General features: G+C 38.1%; 1 protein-coding gene and 1 non-coding gene across 2 annotated transcripts in view; one reads left to right on the forward strand and one right to left on the reverse strand.

Annotated features, from left to right (window-relative positions):
* SIRT1 (sirtuin 1) overlaps nucleotides 1–19,195 on the forward strand; it is a 36,062-nt gene that overhangs the window by 11,131 nt on the left and 5,736 nt on the right. The window contains exons 5-8 of the mRNA XM_004701124.2: nucleotides 11,386–11,533; nucleotides 13,486–13,565; nucleotides 15,348–15,534; nucleotides 17,166–17,723. Coding sequence (XP_004701181.2) covers nucleotides 11,386–11,533; nucleotides 13,486–13,565; nucleotides 15,348–15,534; nucleotides 17,166–17,723 — 973 coding nt within the window. The remainder of the gene's footprint in view (nucleotides 1–11,385; nucleotides 11,534–13,485; nucleotides 13,566–15,347; nucleotides 15,535–17,165; nucleotides 17,724–19,195) is intronic.
* Nucleotides 2,646–2,749, reverse strand: LOC115869992. The gene has a single exon (XR_004046466.1). It is a non-coding gene; the product is annotated as a U6 spliceosomal RNA (small nuclear RNA).

Below are 19,195 nucleotides of genomic sequence, written 5' to 3' on the forward strand. Positions count from 1 at the left end.
CCCTTCCCCTTCCAATATCGCTATTCCCATTTCTGTTCCTGGATGTTGTGTGTCATGAGCTCTATATCTTATTTATACCTGTGTATATGCTCTGGTCTAGGCCGAAGTGAGAGACAGCACTGGGGTCATGATAGTGGGGGATGAGGAAGCCTCAAGGAACCAGAGGAATATTGTGTATTTCATCAGTGCTTTGCTGCTCCCTGGTTCATGCATTCCTTCCTGTGTCCCTTCTGGGGTGAGGATTTCCCGTTGTCTACATATGGGCTTTGAGTCTTTGCTCTGAACCTCCTTGTTCTCAACAATATGTTTTTGTTTATTTGTTATGCGTCTTCTGATGCCTGTTAGCTGGTCCCGATGACACCTCAAGAAGCTGAGATGCTTCTTTTCCATGTGGACTTCACTGTTGGATGGCCGCTTGTTTAACTTCAAGCCTTTTAGACCCCAGTCGCTGTATCTTTTGATAGCTGGGCACCATCAGCGTTCTTTACCACATTTGCTTATGCACCCATTTTGTCTTCAGTGATTATTCCGGGAGGATGAGAATCACAGGATATCAGTTTGTTAGAGCAAAAGTGTTCTTGTATTGTGGGAGGATATGAGCAAAGGCCCAAAGTCCACTACTTGAGTGTATTACCGTATAAATATATTTACATAGGCCAATACCTCTTTTTATGGATTAATGTGTTTACATATGTATACACCTATGCTTTTACTTATCCATAGTTTTGCTTCCTAGATCGTTCCTATTTCCTATTACCTTCCTCCTGCCCCACCATCATGCTTGCCCAACTTTCTCGCCTCTTAGTACTTCCTTTCAGCTAGATTGCTGTTGCTCCAACACCCCCAGGATCTCTATGTCCTCCTTGTTTTTAATTCCCTAGTTATTCCCGTTTGTGGTGGTGTTTGCTCACTGCACCCTTCTCCCTCCACCTTCTTCCCCCAAGTACCTCTGGGACTGTTGGTTCCATTGCTCTCCTTAAGCTTGCTTCCCATGCCTATCTTATAAAAGTAGGCTAACCAACATAGATGGAACAAAAAGAAAACAAAAGATTGAAAAAAGACAAGAAAAAAACATACATCGTTCCAGGTCTATCTGCTGACCTTTATGACTGTGTCCCCACTGGTCATGGGGGAATTCTGGGAGCTGTCCCTCCTAGCCTGAACTCTTTAGGGACTTTGTGGCTTTGCTTTGCTCTGGTTGCTGATCTGTTATGTTCCCTTCTTGGTTTGCTTCACTGCGGGGAGTTCAGATTACACTACCTCCCAGCCATTTGTCCTTAGTATTGGGACATAAGATAATTCTATTGATAATGTGTCATTAATTCAGCCATTGGTATAGAAGTTAAAATAATGTTGAGAAAGGAAGTTGTACAAGTATAGGTAGGTTGGCTTTTCAAACCTCAATACATGGATTGTTGACTTTGTACAGATTAAACTATGCGACTAGACAGCTATGCAAACAATAGGGGTTGGTGATAAGGCAAAACTTTCAATAACACTCATTCACAAAGTTAGAATCATAGCTTTTTTGTTAACCTATGAATAGGTAGACTCTAAACTTTTAGAGCTCTGGTGGTGATATGGGCTAAGTATCAGGTTGATGATTTAAATCCAGCTACTCTGGATGAGAAAAATGAGACTCTTTGCTCCTGTAAAGATTTATAGCACTGGAAACACTATAGTGTTGCTATTAGTTGGAATTGACTTGATAATGTGAGTTTATTTGGTTTTTGAATTTTTCTTCAAGCAACTTTCTATGTATTTTGACATGTGAAAAATCAGAGCAGTCTTTTCACTGGCTGAACAGGGCTGCTGGAACCTTCAGACTGTGGCCTGGGTAGCCCTTCACGTCTGGAAACGAACTCACTTCCATGACTCAGTTTTCACCCAAGCAAGGGACAGGTGTATACAGGCAAATAACAATACTGGTAGGTGTGCACACCATCTGATATCAACCACTTGATAACAGAAGGGCAGCATTGATTCAAAGACAGAGTTCAGAAGGGGAGGAATAGAAACAGGAAGCACAGGGAAGAAATGGGATAAGTGATTTCCATTGTGGGGACTGCGTTTGAGAGGAGTCAGGGTTTCTGAGACATGATTGCAGGGCTGAATTTTCTGTAGATTTTCACTCAATTCACAGTGGAAAATAGAAAAAAAAGAAAAACACTTGAGACATGGTAACAGTTGAAATAAAGGAGCTCTGGTGGTATAATGGTTGCTTGTTAGGCTGCTAACTGTTCAAAACCAGCAGCTTCTCTGAGGGAGAAAACTGGGCTCTTTACTCCCATAACGAGTTAACAGTTTCCCTATGGTCAGAGCTCAATAAACTAACCTTATAATTGCTATTCATATATTTTTTGTCAAATATTTAAATTTTCACAGTGGGAACTGATGAAAACTCCTAGTTAAGTATTACAGAAAACTATTAGAGAATATAGGAGAGATAATATGAGGTAATTTGGATCTAACAAATAATAACAGGAGAAACTTTAAAGATAGAGGATAGTACCCCTAAAAATGGAGGATGGGGTCCATGTAAATATTGTTGTATTTGTACTCAGTTTCTAATCTGTATATACTTATGTATAAGCCGAGTTTTCCCAGCATATATATATATATATATATATATATATATTTTTTTTTTTTTATATGGAAGCTTCATGAATTTGTGTGTCATCGCGCAGGGGCCATGCAAATTTTCTCTGTATTGTTCCAATTTTAGTATATGTGCTGCCGAAGCAAACACCCCAGCATATTTTTAATCCAGTTTTTGTGGTAAAATTAGGTGCCGTGGCTGATATTCAGGTCAGCTTATACTTAAATATGTACTGTATGTTCCTGGCTGGTTGATTAAGGAACGTTTACTTAAGTTTTGCCTTACTGCCACCTTGAAAACATTGAACTAGAATATGCTGTTGTAAAGGTGTATCCTTGGTGCCCTACCAGCCTCTTTCAGGGAAGTGAAATTGCTTGGTATGACTCTTGTATCCATAGTTATAATTTTCACCAAATGTTTGGGAGGGATTGTGCAAAAAAGGTATAATAGAGGAGTTGAATTTGGGATTGGTTAGTTTTGCCATTCCACTAGCCTGCGGTTTTCAACTTGTGGGTTGTAACCCCTTTGGGGGTCGAATGACCCTTTCACAGGGGTTGCCTAAGATCATTGGAAAACACAAATATTTCACAATATATAATTCCATATTGCTTTGTGATTAATCACTGTGCTTTAAGTTTAATTATGTTCAATTTGTAATAGTTAAAACATCCTGCATATCAGATATTGACATCATGATTCCTAACAGTAGTAAAATTAGTTATGAAGTAGCAACGAAAATAATTTTATGGTTGGGGGCCACCACAACATGAGGAACTGTATTAAAGAGCCACGGCATTAGGAAGGTTGTGAACCACTGCACTAAGCCATCTCAGGCAAGATCAGAGAATTCCAGGTTTGCCAAGAAAGACGACCCAGCCACTAGTGGAGCACTTTCTAGACCTCTGCTTGAAATGGGAGAGGCTCCAGAGACCTCAGTTGGACACTGAGACCATGAAAACAGGGCAGAGACTGGCTTGGAATTGAGGTGCTCATTTGGAATTTATTAGTGCTGGAGGAGCTTTGTAACTCTGGACCAAGCAGGGCAGAGGTTAAGGGACCAGAGAAAGATAGCCTGCTGGTGTAGCTCAGAAAATGTAGTGCTATGGACAAAATATCTGTATCCATATAATGTTTTCTGATCTTGATTTGTTGTAATCTGTTAACTTCTCTTAAAAAAAATCCATAATTGTGAGTGTGGCCTGTGGGTCCATTGCAATGGATTATTAAACCCAGCAGCAAATTAAGAGTTCCTTGGGGGTGGGAGGGATGGTTGGTGTAAGAACGAGGGTAAGGAGGAGGGAAGGTGAGGCATGACTGGTCTCTGCCTCATAGAACCTATCCTTGAGCAGATGAGGAGTTGGATTCTCCTTTCCCCTTTAGCCAGAGGAGGTCAGGCACGGCTCCAATGGCATTTCTCAATTACCACAACACAAAAACACCCTAGCAGAACCCATGATTAGCACTAAAAATATATGGTGTGTGTCAGAGACAGACAGACTTAACAAAATCAAATAATTCAAAACACATAAAATCTGCATCTCCCTTTTTAATCTTTCCTGCCTCTATGCTCTCCAGAGGTAATGTGGGTAAACGGGTTTCTTGAGTACCCTTCCAGAACAAGAAACTTGAGTATACCTGTTTTTGTGTGTGCTTAAGGTTGTGTCAGATTTTAACCATACTTACCACCCCCCCCAAAAAAATGATTAGTAGAATCATACATACTCTTCTTGCTACTTTGGTTTTTTTTCTCCATTTAATATTCTTAGTTTCATAATGGCATGTAACTAATATATACTTAGTTTTTAAAAAATACTTCAGTGCTTAACCAGTCCCCAAATGATGGCTATCTAGGTTGTTTTTAACATACTTTTGAAACTATCAACTTGTCAGGTGAAAAATAAGCATCTCTTCATGGTTGTGTTATTGTTCTGTTTTTTTTTTACTAGTGTAGGTGACTGTATTTAGTCATGTGGCTGGCTGTCTTTGAATTGAATTGTTTGTTCTTTGCCAATTTTATCCAGTTGGGATATTTTTATTTTTCATACGTATTGTGAGAACATTGTGTTTTTAACTGAGAGAACATTATGTATTTTTTGTTATGAAAGTTTACGTAGCAAATTGCTTTCCATTTAATAATTTTTAGGCAAATTCTTTTCAGTTTGTTGCGAGTTTTCCAACTGGTCAGAATCTCATTAATTTCACTGTTTGTTCTGCTTCCATTGATGTATCTTCCTTTCCTTACTTGTCATCTCATCTTTACTTTTGGGCAAATGTTGACTATTTGGTCTCAGGTAATTAATTGTTTAAGGAGCACATCACTCTTAGGTGCTATGGTTTATTTTATAAGCCCATCTTTTACCTGACTGAAATAGTGACTTACAGAAATTCAAGGGGGCTTCAATTCCAAAAGTTCACAGAAAAAATGGAATTAGAACATAATGGAATATTTCCACAAGATCTTTGATAGCCCGTTCTAGCTTGAATTTCATATTCAAAAATTTTCTTGGGGCATGAGTTTTGAGAGTTCTTATAGTCCCTGCTGATCTAATAGTCTTACCTCTTATAGGAATTTGAGTTTCATTCTGCATTTTTCTTCCGTTCTCTATGGGAATTATTATTGTGTCCCTGGAGAGAAAGTCAGTAGTGATGGCTGGGCACCATCTAGTGAGGTTTCTTATATAGACTGTAAGTCCTATGGACTAGTTTCTTCTTTGAGACTTTAGAGCCTTTAGTTCTCCTTTGCTCTATATGAAACCAGTAGTTGTTTCTTAGATCACTGTTGGTAAGCTTTTAAGACCCCAGACCTCTCTAGCTCAGAAGCAACAAAGCCCACATGGAACAACATATCAGCCTGTGTGATCATGAGGTATCGAACGGATCACTGAAGACAAATGGGTGCATAAGCAAATGTGGCGAAGAAAGCTGACGGTGCCCGGCTATCAAAAAGTATAGCGTCTGGGGTCTGAAAGGCTTGAAGGTAATCAAGTGGCCATCAAGCTCAGAAGCAACAAAGCCCACATGGAAGAAGCACACCAGCCTATGCAACCACGAGGTGTCGAAGGGATCAGGTATAAGGCATCATCAGAACAAAAAATCTTACCATAGGAATGATGGGGGGAGTGTGGAGTGGAGACCCAAAGCCCATTAGTAGGCCACTGGAGATCCCCTTGCAGAGGGCTCTCAGGGAGGAGACGAGCCAGTCAGGGTGCGATGTAGCAATGATGAAAAATACAACTTTCCTCTGGTTCCTAAATGCTTCCTCTCCACCCCCACGATCATGATCCGAATTCTACCTTGCAAGTCTGGTTGGACCAGAGTATATACACTGGTACAGATAGGAACTGGAAACATGGAATCCAGGGCAGATGATCCCTTCAGGACCAGTGGTGTGAGTGGCGATACTGGGAGGATAGAGGGAGAGTGGGTTGGAAAGGTAACCGATTACAAGGAACTATATGTGACCTTCTCCCTGGGGGATGGACAACAGAAAAGTGGGTGAAGGAGACGTCGGACAGGGAAGATATGACAAAATAATAATTTATAAATTATCAAGGGCTCATGAGGGAGGGGGGGAGCGGGGATGGAGGGTAAAATGAGGACCTGATGCCAAGGGCTTAAGTGGAGAGGAAATGTTTTGAGAATGATAAGGGCAATGAATGTACAAATGTGCTTTACACAATTGATGTATGTATGGATTGTGATAAGAGTTGTATGAGCCTCTAATAAAATGATTGATTAAAAAAAAACTATGAACCCCCAATAAAATGATTTTTTTTAATTAAAAAAAAAAAAAAAAAGACTCCAGACATCTTACTCACTGAACTAGGATATAGAGCAATGTTTCTCTGGTGGGCTGCAAAAGCAAACACCTCCATTTTATCTTGTGTTATGGGCACTTAAAAAAGTTAATTGCCAAGGGGGTGCTGAGTAATTATTTTCTGAAAATATATGGTAGGCCAATAAATTTGGGAACCTATTATTTAGAACTTTAACGTTGTGAACTATATTTCACCAGTTGACGACTGAGGCTATAGTTCCAAACCTTTAACCCTGACAATCAATCCTATGGGTTGTTAACTATGTCTAGGAGCCCTCCATAACTGCCTCTGTGTGGTTTGTTATACAAGTCGTCCTCCAGTTATGAAGGAGATCCATTCCTGACTGTGTCTTTAAGTGGAATGTATAGGTGAGTCATTTTTTCATTTAGCCTTAGTGGTTACACACTGAGCTGCTAACTACAAGATTAGTTCAAGACCACTGTTGCTCTACAGGAGAAAGATAAGGCTTTCTATTCCCATAAAGAGTTACACAGTCTCAGAACAACCACACAGGGGCAGTTCTACTCTCCCGCAGGAACACTGAGTTGGAAACAATCCTATGGCAGTGAGTTTGGTTGTTTTGTTGTTGTAGTGCAAAAAAGGACTCCTGGTGCTGCCATGGGTTCAAGTGTGAGACTGCTAACCACAAGGTCAGCAGTTCAAATCCACTGGCCACTCCATGGGAGGAATATGAGGCTGGACTCATAAAAATGTATTGTCTCAGAAACTTAGAAGCAGTTCTAGGATTTGGTATGAATTGGAGTCAACTCAATGACAGTGGGTTTGAGGTTTTTTTGGCTGATGCAAGAACAGAATAGAAGACTTCTCAGCTAAAAAGCTGCATGAACAACAAGTGGAGGTGATAGTGATAATTTGTTGAAAGCAAGAGTAGGTTTGATTATTTGTAAATGAGAGCAAGTTATCTGATTCAAAGCTATGCATAAGGTTTTTACGACTCCTTCCTTCAAAATGGGGAGCCGAGTTACTCTGGAAGCTCCGCTGAAACCTGTTAACTTAAGGTGACCCGGCTGGCATTTGAAATACCAGTGACAAAGCTTCTAGTATCACAATACTACAACCGGACAGAGAAGTGGTTGCCTGTAAGTTAATTGTAACTTGGGGAGTGTCTATATGTTGTGGCTATATGAGGGGCTTCAAAATGTTCATGGAAAAATTACTCTGTAATTTTTTATTAGTGGCAGATTGAAATTAAAGTCCCTGGAGAAGCTATTGGGACAGCAAGTAGAATAAGGATTTGGGGGTGGCAGGGGTACAGTGGCGGTAGAGGTGTGGTATAAAAGGGAGACGATGTCAAGGAGTCCAGGAATAAAAAGAATGTTTGGAAACTGATTGTGATAGCAATTGTACAATTCTGCTTGACATGCTTGAATCATGGAATGATATATATATATATATACACACACACACACATACATACACACATTCCCAATTAATAAGTTTAAAAAGAAAAAAGTCCCTGGAGATAGGCAAAACACATCTGTGTGTTTAATGATCTAGTTTTACAGTACTAAAATAGAAATGGTGTTGTCTAAAAGAAAGTAGAAGATTTGAGATGTGAAGGGATCAAAAATTAAGCCAGGTGTTACTGGCATATTAAAGAACTGACATTGAATGATAGCTCTGCTACTTTCCAGGGTCCTGTGATTTTTGGCAACTTAATTTTTTAAAAATATAAAAATCAAAACAAACTTTTTCTATAAAGAACCAGATAGTAAATAATGTGGCCTTCTTTAAGAGCCACATCAAGTCTATTGTATATTATTTTTCTTGGCAACCCTTAAAAAAAAAATCCAGCCCTCATATTGGTTGACAGCTTTATGATGAGAGCATGTGTTAGGGCTAATGTGTGCTGAAAATTCATTAAGTGATAACAAATAGCTTGGCTAGTGAAATTCGGTTAATAAAGAAGTTGGCAAACTGTGAGTCCAGTCTTAAAAGCAATCTCCTACCTGTATTTGTATAACCCATGAGCTAAGAATGCACTTCAAAATGGTTGGAGGGAAAAGTCAAAAGAAGAATCCTATTTAAGGACATATGGACACTATGAAATTCTGTCATTGTCCATAAGTAACATTTTATATGAACATGGTCAATGGCTGCTTTTATGCTGTCATGTGATAGAAATCATGTGGCCTACAAAGCCTAAAATATTTACTGTCTCATCCTGTGCAGAAAAAGCTTGCCTAACCCCTGGGTTCCTAAGGGCAGTAAACTTTTTGGAAAATGCAATTGGATTTCTGTTCAGGTGACTAACATATTTGTCAGTATTAAGTTTGATTAGGCAGTGAAAGAGTGGTATATTGAAGTGTGGTGGTTTTGTGGGACATAAGAAACAAGTGATTATCTTGATCTGTTTCACTTCTCTTTTGGCAGCATGGACAGTTTAGATGACTTTTACCCCTCCTCTGGGGGTAAAAGTAAGATGAGTTAAGGCCTTACTCTGCTGTGTAGGAGGAGGGTGAATAGCCATAAACAGTGGCAGCTCCAAAACTTGTGAGTTTTGAGAACTACAGTACCATCCCTGTCACATTATTAGAAATCTCAGGAAGCTATTCCATCTCCAGAGGAAAGCTTTGCTTTCGACATGAAAGCTGACTGTGGCAGACAATTCTAAGGCTTAGGTTTTTTACCTCACTGGTTGCCTGTAGTTCATTCCTGGGTGGTTTGTGTTTTTCTGGACACAGTTGAGTTTAGAAACAAGATGACGCGTTTCCTAGGCCATTGAAACCTAGTCTTTGCCCACTTGTGAGTTATGAAGATTCTGTGACTAAAATAGGACAGCCTGTCTCATGTGATTTTTTTTTTTTTAAAGGGCTTTCCTATGTTCAGAACTGGCTAGCAAGCATTGTGTCTTATTACCACAAATAATGGCTCCAGCATGGAAGAATTACTCCATGTTCTATTGGAAGTTGTATCCCCAGCCTTTTGATTTTTAGGTTTCTATTAAGACCTTCCAGGATAATTTTCTTCCTCATTGTTTTAGACCCTGAGAGAATTTTCAACACTGAATTTAAATAAAAAACAGACAAGGTTCATTTTATATTTGAAAGACAATAGACAGTTAAAACTCCAATTACTTAGGTTCTAGCACATAAATTGTAAGCTTTAAAACAAAAGAAAGACTTTCAGAAATTATCCCTGAGTACAAGACTTGGCTTCTGGTTTTCATTAAGGGTTGAAACTTGTGGTTTGACTTGTGGGAAACAAGTATAGAGCTGACTAGTGTCGCACACATCTTTGTGCTTCTGACCTGCTCCTCTCACTGAGAACAAAGCATTCCAAAGTAATGCAATAGTCAGTAAAGCACCAATCCAAACCAAAACCCAAACTCCCTGCATCGAGTCACGTTAAAATGCCCTTGTTGCGTTTCTGAGATTATCACTCCATGGGAGTAGAAAGCTTTTATCTTTTTCCTGAGGAGTGGCAGGTGGTTTCAAACTTCTGACTTTGTGGTAAGCAGCTCATTGTGTAACCCCCCCCTATGCCACCAGGGTTTCCTAGCACAAACCAAGTAATCTAATATAATTAGACATATCGTAGGAGTGATTCATCTCCTGTAACTTTGTTTTCTGTAAGCACTGGCTTTGTAGAAGCTCTTTATGGTTACTTCTTCCTATATGAACTATTTCTTAAATTGTAAAGTTGCCTTTGAAATGTATCTGGGATTTGCTTATTTAATATTTTACCAAAAGCATCTTCCTGAGAGGTCGATAAAAAGGACTTTTTAAAAAAATTAAAAATATTACATAGTGAGAGCATGTATTGCTCAGATTTTTTTTTTTTTTGGTATAATATCAGAAGTGAAAGTTCCCTCATCTCTGTTTATAGCTGTTTGTCTCTTTTACTTTGATTTACTTGTGAACATAACTATATGCATGTGCATATAATTTCAGTTTTTAATAACAAAGACAAACCTGTACACAGATGATTAACTTGTATTTCCAGGTCAGTGCATCCAAATATCCCCCATACTTTTTAGTGGCTGCATATTCTATTATGGATGGTACCATATTTATACAACCAGTCAGTCCCTTCTTAATGGACATAATGGTTGTATCTAGTTTTTTGCTGGCATTTTAATAGCATAGAACATGTCATAAATGGTAAGGAAGTAAGTAGATAGCAGTGCTACTTTAAATAAAAAAGTAGAGAAGAAACTTCCTTTGCCATAGTCACTTAATAAATGAAATTTAATAAAAGAACACTGTCAAAAGTTGAGAGAATCAAAATTGATACTTTTTCTCTGATCTTTTTGCCATGTGTATATCTGAATTCTTAGTTTTTAAAGAAGAAACAACATTGAAGCATTATTTGGGGGGAAAACACACACACAAAATCCAGCAACTCAGCATTCATGAGCAACTATGCTATACCAGTATGTGCCTGTGCAGTGGAAGGAAAACCATTTTGGTAAGGAATTAAAACTTCAGCTTTGAACTTCCATCAGGTTGATATTTACAGTGAATGATGACTCAAAATTTTTTTTTAATATTCCTATGTTGTGACAGTGTCTTAACTTTAAGTCTCTAATATCTATGATTTGAGTTTCCATGTTCCCATTTAAAAAACAAAGAATTAACCAAAAAAAAGAAAAAAGAATTTGCAGCCAGCTAAATAAAGTTCGATAACGCTTGACGTGTGTACTTCTGACTTAAAGTGCATATTACCATGTTAGGGTTACTTATGAATAGACGATAATCCATTTCTTCAAGGGGCCAAGTTCACTAGCTGAGTTTTATACATGAGAGAGGAACATTTCTTCTGTACAAACCTGCTGCATCCATCTAGATGTTTATAAAATGCTTATATTATTACAGTTTTAAAAATAATTTATACATGAGTGATTATCATTGGGAATTTTATTGGCTCACTAAATGCTTAACATGCAATTTACATTCATTTATTTCTTTAATGTAAACATTTTATTTTTACTTTTGTCTTACACAGGAAATATATCCCGGACAGTTCCAGCCATCTCTCTGTCACAAATTTATAGCTTTGTCAGATAAAGAAGGAAAACTACTTCGCAACTATACTCAGAACATAGACACACTGGAGCAGGTTGCAGGAATTCAAAGGATAATTCAGTGTCATGGTCAGTAAACTTTAGAATTGTTTCTTGTTATTTATTTTATTAATTTTATAAGAAAAAGTATGTTTATGGAAGGTGCCTGCCATCCAGGACTACAAGACTAGAAATGCAGCAGTATTATTTGATCACATCACCTGATTAACAGCAGATAACCTAAGAAAAGGAAAATGCAAAAAAATGAAATAAGAAATCTAGGTTTTGATACTTAATTGTATGAAATATCAAGTACTAATATACTTTATAATGTCAAGAGGGATTCCAATGACATGCCATTAAATTCTTTTAAATAAATTTTTCTGATACTGGTTACGTATGAAAAAACAGGACATCTTCAGTTTATAAAACCAAAGAAACTATATATGAGGGAGTACCCAAACAAAACTGGATTTCCCCCCTCCCAAAGCTATGTATTTACATTAAAAAAAATCATTTTATTGGGGGCTCGTAGAACTCTTACCATAATCCATAAATCCATCGTGTCAAGCACATTTATACATTTGTTGCCATCATCATTCTCAAAACATTTGCTTCCTATTTGAGCCCTTGGTATCAGCTCCTCATTTTTTCCCCTCCCTCCCCCACCCCCTTCCTTCCTCACCCTCGATAATTTATAAATTATTATTTTTTCACGTCTTACATTGTCCTTCACCCACTTTTCTGTTGCCCGTCCCTCAGGGAGTAGGTTATATATAGATCATTGTGATGGGTTCCCTGTTTCTCCCGTCTTCCCCCTTACCCTCCTGGTATCGCTAATCTCGTTATTGGTCCCAACCTTATCACCTTCAACGTACTCTGTTACATGTAATACATTTGTCAAATGTGATTCCCTTCTTGGAAACATTTTTCAAACTCATTGTTTTGGATGGCTGACAGCACGTCGTTTTTTTCTTCACCTCTCCTACATGTTAAATCGCTGTCCTTTCATGTCTTTCTTCATTCACGGAAACAAAGTTGTATGGAGTGAGGTCAGATGAGTACGGTGCTCAGGGCAAGAAAGACATGCTATTTTTTGCCAAAAACTGGCATACTGAGATGGCTGCATGAACAGGTGCATTGTTCTAGTGGCAGACCAGTCCCCTGTCTACCACATATCAGGCCTTTTTGTCACACGCTGTTCATACCATCTTTTCAGAACCTCTAAATAGAAAGCTCGATTAACAGTTTGACCTGCTGGAACGAACTCTAAATGTACTATAAGTCGACATTTTCCTCTGTTTGATGAATGTCAAGGACAAGGTTTATTATCAATTGACATTTCACCATTTTTGAAATGAGAAAACCACTCATACACTTGAGTTTTTTCCATAGTGTTGTTCTTATAAGCTGTGTTCAACATCACAACAGTTTCTGTGGAATGTTTCCCGAGTGGGAAACAATTTCACAGCCACATGCTGTTCTCTTTAAATCACCCATCACAAAAACTGAGGTTGGAATGAAACTGCTTTTACAAAAATTTCACTGACCCATAGAGAACCTTCCAATGCAACGCCACTAATGCACAAACTCTGAGCAAGTTGATTGATGCTCACCTAGCAGGAAAAATGTGTACTATGAACACTGCCCAGCATAACTCTGGTTTTTTGGGAGGTACACCTTTGTAATTTAGATGTGATCGAATTTAAAAATAGAGAAGCATTTCAATCTAGAGTATGAATAGTTTATTAGCAATTTTCTTAAATATCTAAAAGTGTTCCTTAACCACAACTGTTGAACAAAGGAGTTGAATTTTTAAGAGCAGCATCATTATCTTCTGTCTCAGCAGTTCGTGATTTGGTTCTTTATTTGTGGGATTTTTGTTTTTTACATCACCCTCTTGACTCTCGTAGTAGTTGTCTCTCTAAACCATGAAGCTCTCCTGGTGTCAAAGTTTGTATTATAGTCTTAAACATATTTGGTATGTTTAAGAAATGAAACTGACTTCTCTAATAAAGCAAATATATATTGGTGGTTTTCAGGATCCTTTGCAACAGCATCTTGCCTGATTTGTAAATATAAAGTTGACTGTGAAGCTGTACGAGGGGATATTTTTAATCAGGTAAATTTATCACCTATATTTTTAACCATTATGTCTACTCTGATCTACTCTTTTAGGGAGTAAAGATGTTTTTGTGATGTAGAAAAACCCACGAAGAAAGTTATTAGTATTAGGAATTCCAGTAAAATACACCTGAATTTTTTAATACCTAACTAGAAATCATTGCTCCAAAGTAATCTCTCTCAAAATGCTATAATTGCTTTCTTACTCTCCAAGACTGAACACAGAAAGCAGTCACATAAGCAAAAGTGTTGTCATTTTGGCTCTTTTTTTTACTTTACTCTTTTAGTGCCTGTTAGATTAGAATTTTAAATTAGTTGTGTGACTGCTTTAAGGAATTAAATGTTCACTGAAAACATATAGGAAGATACAACCAAACCAAAAGCAAACTCACTGCCATCAAGTTGATTCTAACTGACTCATAGCAACCCTATTGGACGGACAGGGTAGAACGTCCCCTTCTACCCTGGGTTTCTGAGACTGTAACTCTTGATGGGAGTAGAATGCTTTGTCTTCTACCACAGAGCAGCTGGTGGTTTTGAACTACTGACCTTGTGGTCAGCAGCACAACCCATAACCACTTGTGCCACCAGGGCGCCTCTGGAAGAACAGGGGACTTCAAATAGTTTGTGGAAAAGTTCCACTTAATTTTTTTTTCATGAATTGTTTGGAGCCCCTTTGGGTAACTAAAAATAGGTTAAAAACCAAGTCATTATACTTACCTGCATGCATATGTAATTATATGTAATTATAAGGAAGGTTAGTATGTTAAAATGAAATAATTGTATTTTTCAACTTATTTGTAAAGTACTGATTCTCATTGAAGTTAAGACCAGCTGTACACCTTTTACCTAGGAACACAAGGACAATTTAAAGAAAGTTTTTTTCCCATAAACATTTTCCTATATTTATGTATGGAAAACCTTCCTCCTACTATATTAGGGACTTTAGAATATCAGCTGTACTAGTTTTATACAGAACTTAAACAGTGGCATAGTATTTCATTGTATGATACCTATAATTTATTAACTAATCTTTAGATTATATCTAATTTTCCCTATTTACCTATGTGGCAACCTGGTTGTATAATAGTTACTTGTTGGGTTGCTACCTACAAAGCCAGTAGTTCGAAACTGCCAGCTCCTTCTCTGGAAAAAGACGGCGATTTCTACTCCCGCAAATAGTTATAGTCCTGTCAATAGATTCCCCCCTTACAATGAATAGTGGACCTCATCTGGTCTCCCAAATTGGGTATCTTTGGTTTGTACTGTTCTGATTGGTTTTTGCTTGTCCATATTAGAGTGTTATCGTAGAGGTGTTATGTCATTGGAGGTCATATATGAACCCCGGGATTGATGAACCTATAGAGACAGCAAGTAGACTAAGGGTTTTGGAGGGCGGTGTTAACTGGTGGAGAGAGGTGAAGGGGAGATGTCAAGGAGTCCATGTAGAAAAACAATGTTTGGAAACTGATTGTAGTAGCAATTGTACAATTCTGCTGGATATGATTGAACTGGAATGATGTGATAGATGTTTTTAAATGGAGTTATAGTCACGTATAGTCTTTGGACCCACAGGGGCAGTTCTATAGGGTTGCTATGGGCTGGCATTGACACCATGGCAGTGAGTTGGATTTCTTTTGGTTTACCTATTTAACTTTTCTGATTGTGTTTTCTTTGATAATTGGAAATGAATTCTTGGGAAATGTGGAAGTGTTGACTAAATCAATTTGGGCTTTCTCTTTTTCTCTTTCCCCTTCAAAATCTGGAACATAAAATGCAGGTGGTTCCTCGATGTCCTAGGTGCCCAGCTGATGAACCACTTGCTATCATGAAACCAGAGATTGTCTTTTTTGGTGAGAATTTACCAGAACAGTTTCATAGAGCCATGAAGTATGACAAAGATGAAGTTGATCTCCTCATTGTTATTGGGTCTTCCCTGAAAGTAAGACCAGTAGCACTGATTCCAAGTAAGTTGGTGATAGTGTTTGGAGAATGTTTCTGTCTTACATGCCATGCGTTGTGAAAGAATTTATACACTCTGATATATTAATAATTACTAATTATAATAGACTCCGGTAATCTTTTCCTGCTTTGGGTTAGAGTTATGAAGAGCTTAGTTTTAATTTTTAGTTGGCATTGTCCTTCTTAACCTTGGGGCTGGGAGAATATTTAAGTTAAGTGATAGAGTCTAATTTACATGAAAAGTAAACAGTTCATTTTATATTTTTAATGTGATAGGAGCTAGTTATGAAACACTCCTTGACCTATATACTTTCAATTTTAGTGAATTCATTAATAGCCACACAAAAGTTGAACGCATTTTAGCAGATTGTATTCCTAGGAAGGAGTTGTTCATCTTTCAACCTTACTTGATTTCAGGTTTCATAAGTTCAAATGAATAGATGATACATGAGTAATGTACTTACAAAAAGGGTGGTGTTTAGAGGCTCAAAGTGATTGGTACATTCTTATAGGAATAACAGCCATCCCATGCCATAGTGATGGTCTGTAGATTTGGATTACCCTCAAGTGTGTCTATAAAAAGGTCCAAATACAATTTAAGGTCCTTTTTTTTTTAAAAGAACATTTTTTTAACAGCTGCTTCCACACTTCGTTTTACTCTTCTGCTAATGTAAAAACTAGGAAGAGGAAAATAGGGACTATTTAGCAGATATGTTCTCCAAAGCGAGGAAGGAAAGAGAATATCCAACCCCTAATCAATACTAGATTCCCACACCAGCAAATAGGGAGTAGAACCTTCTCCCAAGGAGCAGCTCGTGCTTGCAAATTACTGACTGTTGGATTAGCAACCCAAAGCATAACCAGTAGACTACTAGGGCTCCTATAGCTAGAATAGATGTGTATTTTTATCCTCTGTGCCATGAAGTAGAGACGGATTAACATAGTGTTTGCAACAGTGGATTCAAAGGATGACAATTGTGAAGATGGTGCAGGAACATGCAGGAAGGAGTCCTGTGGTGCATTGGGCTAAGCATTGGGCCACTAACCTCATGGTTATCAACTTAGCCCCACCAGGTACTCTAGGGGAGAAAAATGAGGATCTCTGCACCTGTAAAGATTTGCAATCTTGGAAGGATTATGGAGAAGTTTTACTCTGTCTTACAGGGCCACTATGAGTCTGAATCAACAGTGTGTATTTTTATTGGTTACAGCAGGAGCTACTTCATTAGAATGAGAATAATGCTGATTTGACCCGAATTATTGCAACCAGGTGGAAAAAGTACTGCTATTATTATCCCCATTATATAAATGATGAAATTTAGATACAAAATGGAAAAATGTTTATCAGGTGATAGGACAGACACTAAAATTTCATAAAAGATGATTTAAATGCTCACTTGCTTACTAGGTAAGCTTAATGCCTTGATTAAGTATGGAGAGTTTCTTTTGATACTTGGTTCTGGGTTCTTATGAAAGTCTATGTTAAATTTTTGCACATTTGTTGTTACTTGATTAGATTGCTTTATGTTAAACAGGGTTCCCTAGAGAAACAAAACCAGGACCCTAATTAATTTTTACCTAGACTAACACAGCTTCGTTACCCTTTTTCTAACAGCTCCTTTTCCCTCGTTTTTAGGTTCCATACCCCATGATGTGCCTCAGATATTAATTAATAGGGAACCTTTGCCGCATTTGCATTTTGATGTAGAGCTTCTTGGAGACTGTGATGTCATAATTAATGAATTGTGTCATAGGCTAGGTGGTGAATATGCCAAACTTTGTTGCAACCCGGTAAAACTTTCTGAAGTTACTGAAAAACCTCCACGAACACAAAGGGAGTTGGTTCAGTTGTCAGAATTGCCACCCACACCTCTTAATATTTCAGAAGACTCAAGTTCACCAGAAAGAACTTCACCACCAGATTCTTCAGTGATTGTCACACTTTTAGACCCAACTAAGAGTAATACTGATTCAAATGTGTCAGAATCAAAAGAATATATGGAAGAAAAATCACAGGAAGTACAGCTTTCTACTAGGAACATTGAAAGTATGACCGAACAGTTGGAGAATGCAGATTTGAAGAATGTTGGTTCCAATATTGGAGAGAAAAACGAAAGAACTTCAGTTGCTGAAACAGTGAGGAAGTGCTGGCCCATTCGACTTGCAAAGGAGCAGATTAGTAAGCGTCTTGATGGTAAGAATGGGTGTTGAACCATTTTGGAAGCTAATTATTACAGAAAAATGTTTGCAAGAAATTAACAATTTAGCTTTTGGCAGCTGAATGAGGAGAGTTCATTGTGTGTAAAAAAAACCCTGAAGACCATAATGTATGCTAGAGGCAAAGAAACTAGTGAGTATCTTGCATACTGCAGTCTGTTCTGCATATTGTTGCTCCAGAAGGGAAGATAAGATGAGCATTAGATTAAGAATAAAATTGTGTGCTCTGCCATTATCTGTTAAACTTCAGCTAGTAGAAATAATGACTAAGCACTGGGCTTGCTGTGTGTCAGTTTTTACCTTGTGCGGTAGGAACTATTATTTCTCAGCTACCGGTGGGAAAACTGAGGACCAAGGGGTGTAATAACTGGGAAGTGGCCCACCTTGATCCTTGTCTGTCCTCAGGGCTCTTGCCCTCATTGCCATTATGCTGCATTGTCACAGTTCTCTGATTGGCTTCTGAGTATCAGGAACACAATTGACAGTCTTTACCAATTACTATTATGACTAAGCATTTGGGAAGAATGGTTAAATCTAAGAATGATCATGGAAAATAGTGTTTATCAATGCAATTTAAAAAAAAAACAAGGAAAATCCACTTCTTTCATTCTAATTATAGCAACTTATACAGTTTGGAACATTTAAGTTCCATTCCATTTACTAATAATTGGTGGAAAATGAGTAGACCTTTTGACACCATTTGCTAGTAAGTAAATTTTAGTAGGGTCTAAGATGTTGGGTCCCTTATTTAGGCACTGTAAGTCCTAGGGATGCACGGATCAGCGGATGATAGGCTTTCACAATCTAGTGATGTATGTTAAGACGGGTCTCTAGAGAAACCAAACCAGGACACTTATAATTTTATATATATTTATATAGATAGGTATAAATCATAACATAAGAAATAAACAATCTATAAGAGCAGTACAAGTGACTCAGTGAAACTCACTTCTGTGAGACAGCTAATACACTGGCAGTCCTAGTTTTGAGGACCACCAGGAAGTAGAGACAGCTAAGTCCTCTGTAGAGCAATTCAGTCTATCCGGGCACAGGCAGCAAAAAGCAAGGCAGGTTACCAACAGTCAGTCAGATAACAGGGTTGGACAGTCCCCAGCTCAAGCAATGTATACTCCGGTAGAGTGGCGAAGCAGGTCTTGAAGGAACCTCAAAGTAACAGCAACACCCACAGGTAGTGTAGCTTGTAAATTGAGTCAGAGAACAAGCTAAGGCAGCCACACACTGGTCTTACGATCAAAGGAAGAGACAAGACAGGTGAGGCTTGCTGAGCAGTTTATCTCTGCTCTTCAATTAATCCCACGTGTGATCATTGGGCAGGTTGGCACAATAAGCCTACCTATCACATGATGCTTGTGTATAATTTTAAAAGGAGATGAGCATTAATCCATTTTAGTACATGTGCTGCTGAGGTGTGAAACAAAAGTATATTAC

The sequence above is a fragment of the Echinops telfairi genome, unplaced genomic scaffold (genome assembly GCF_000313985.2).
Source record: "Echinops telfairi isolate 266 unplaced genomic scaffold, ASM31398v2 ScPeMD7_70;HRSCAF=299, whole genome shotgun sequence".
NCBI classification, from domain to species: Eukaryota; Metazoa; Chordata; class Mammalia; order Afrosoricida; family Tenrecidae; genus Echinops; species Echinops telfairi.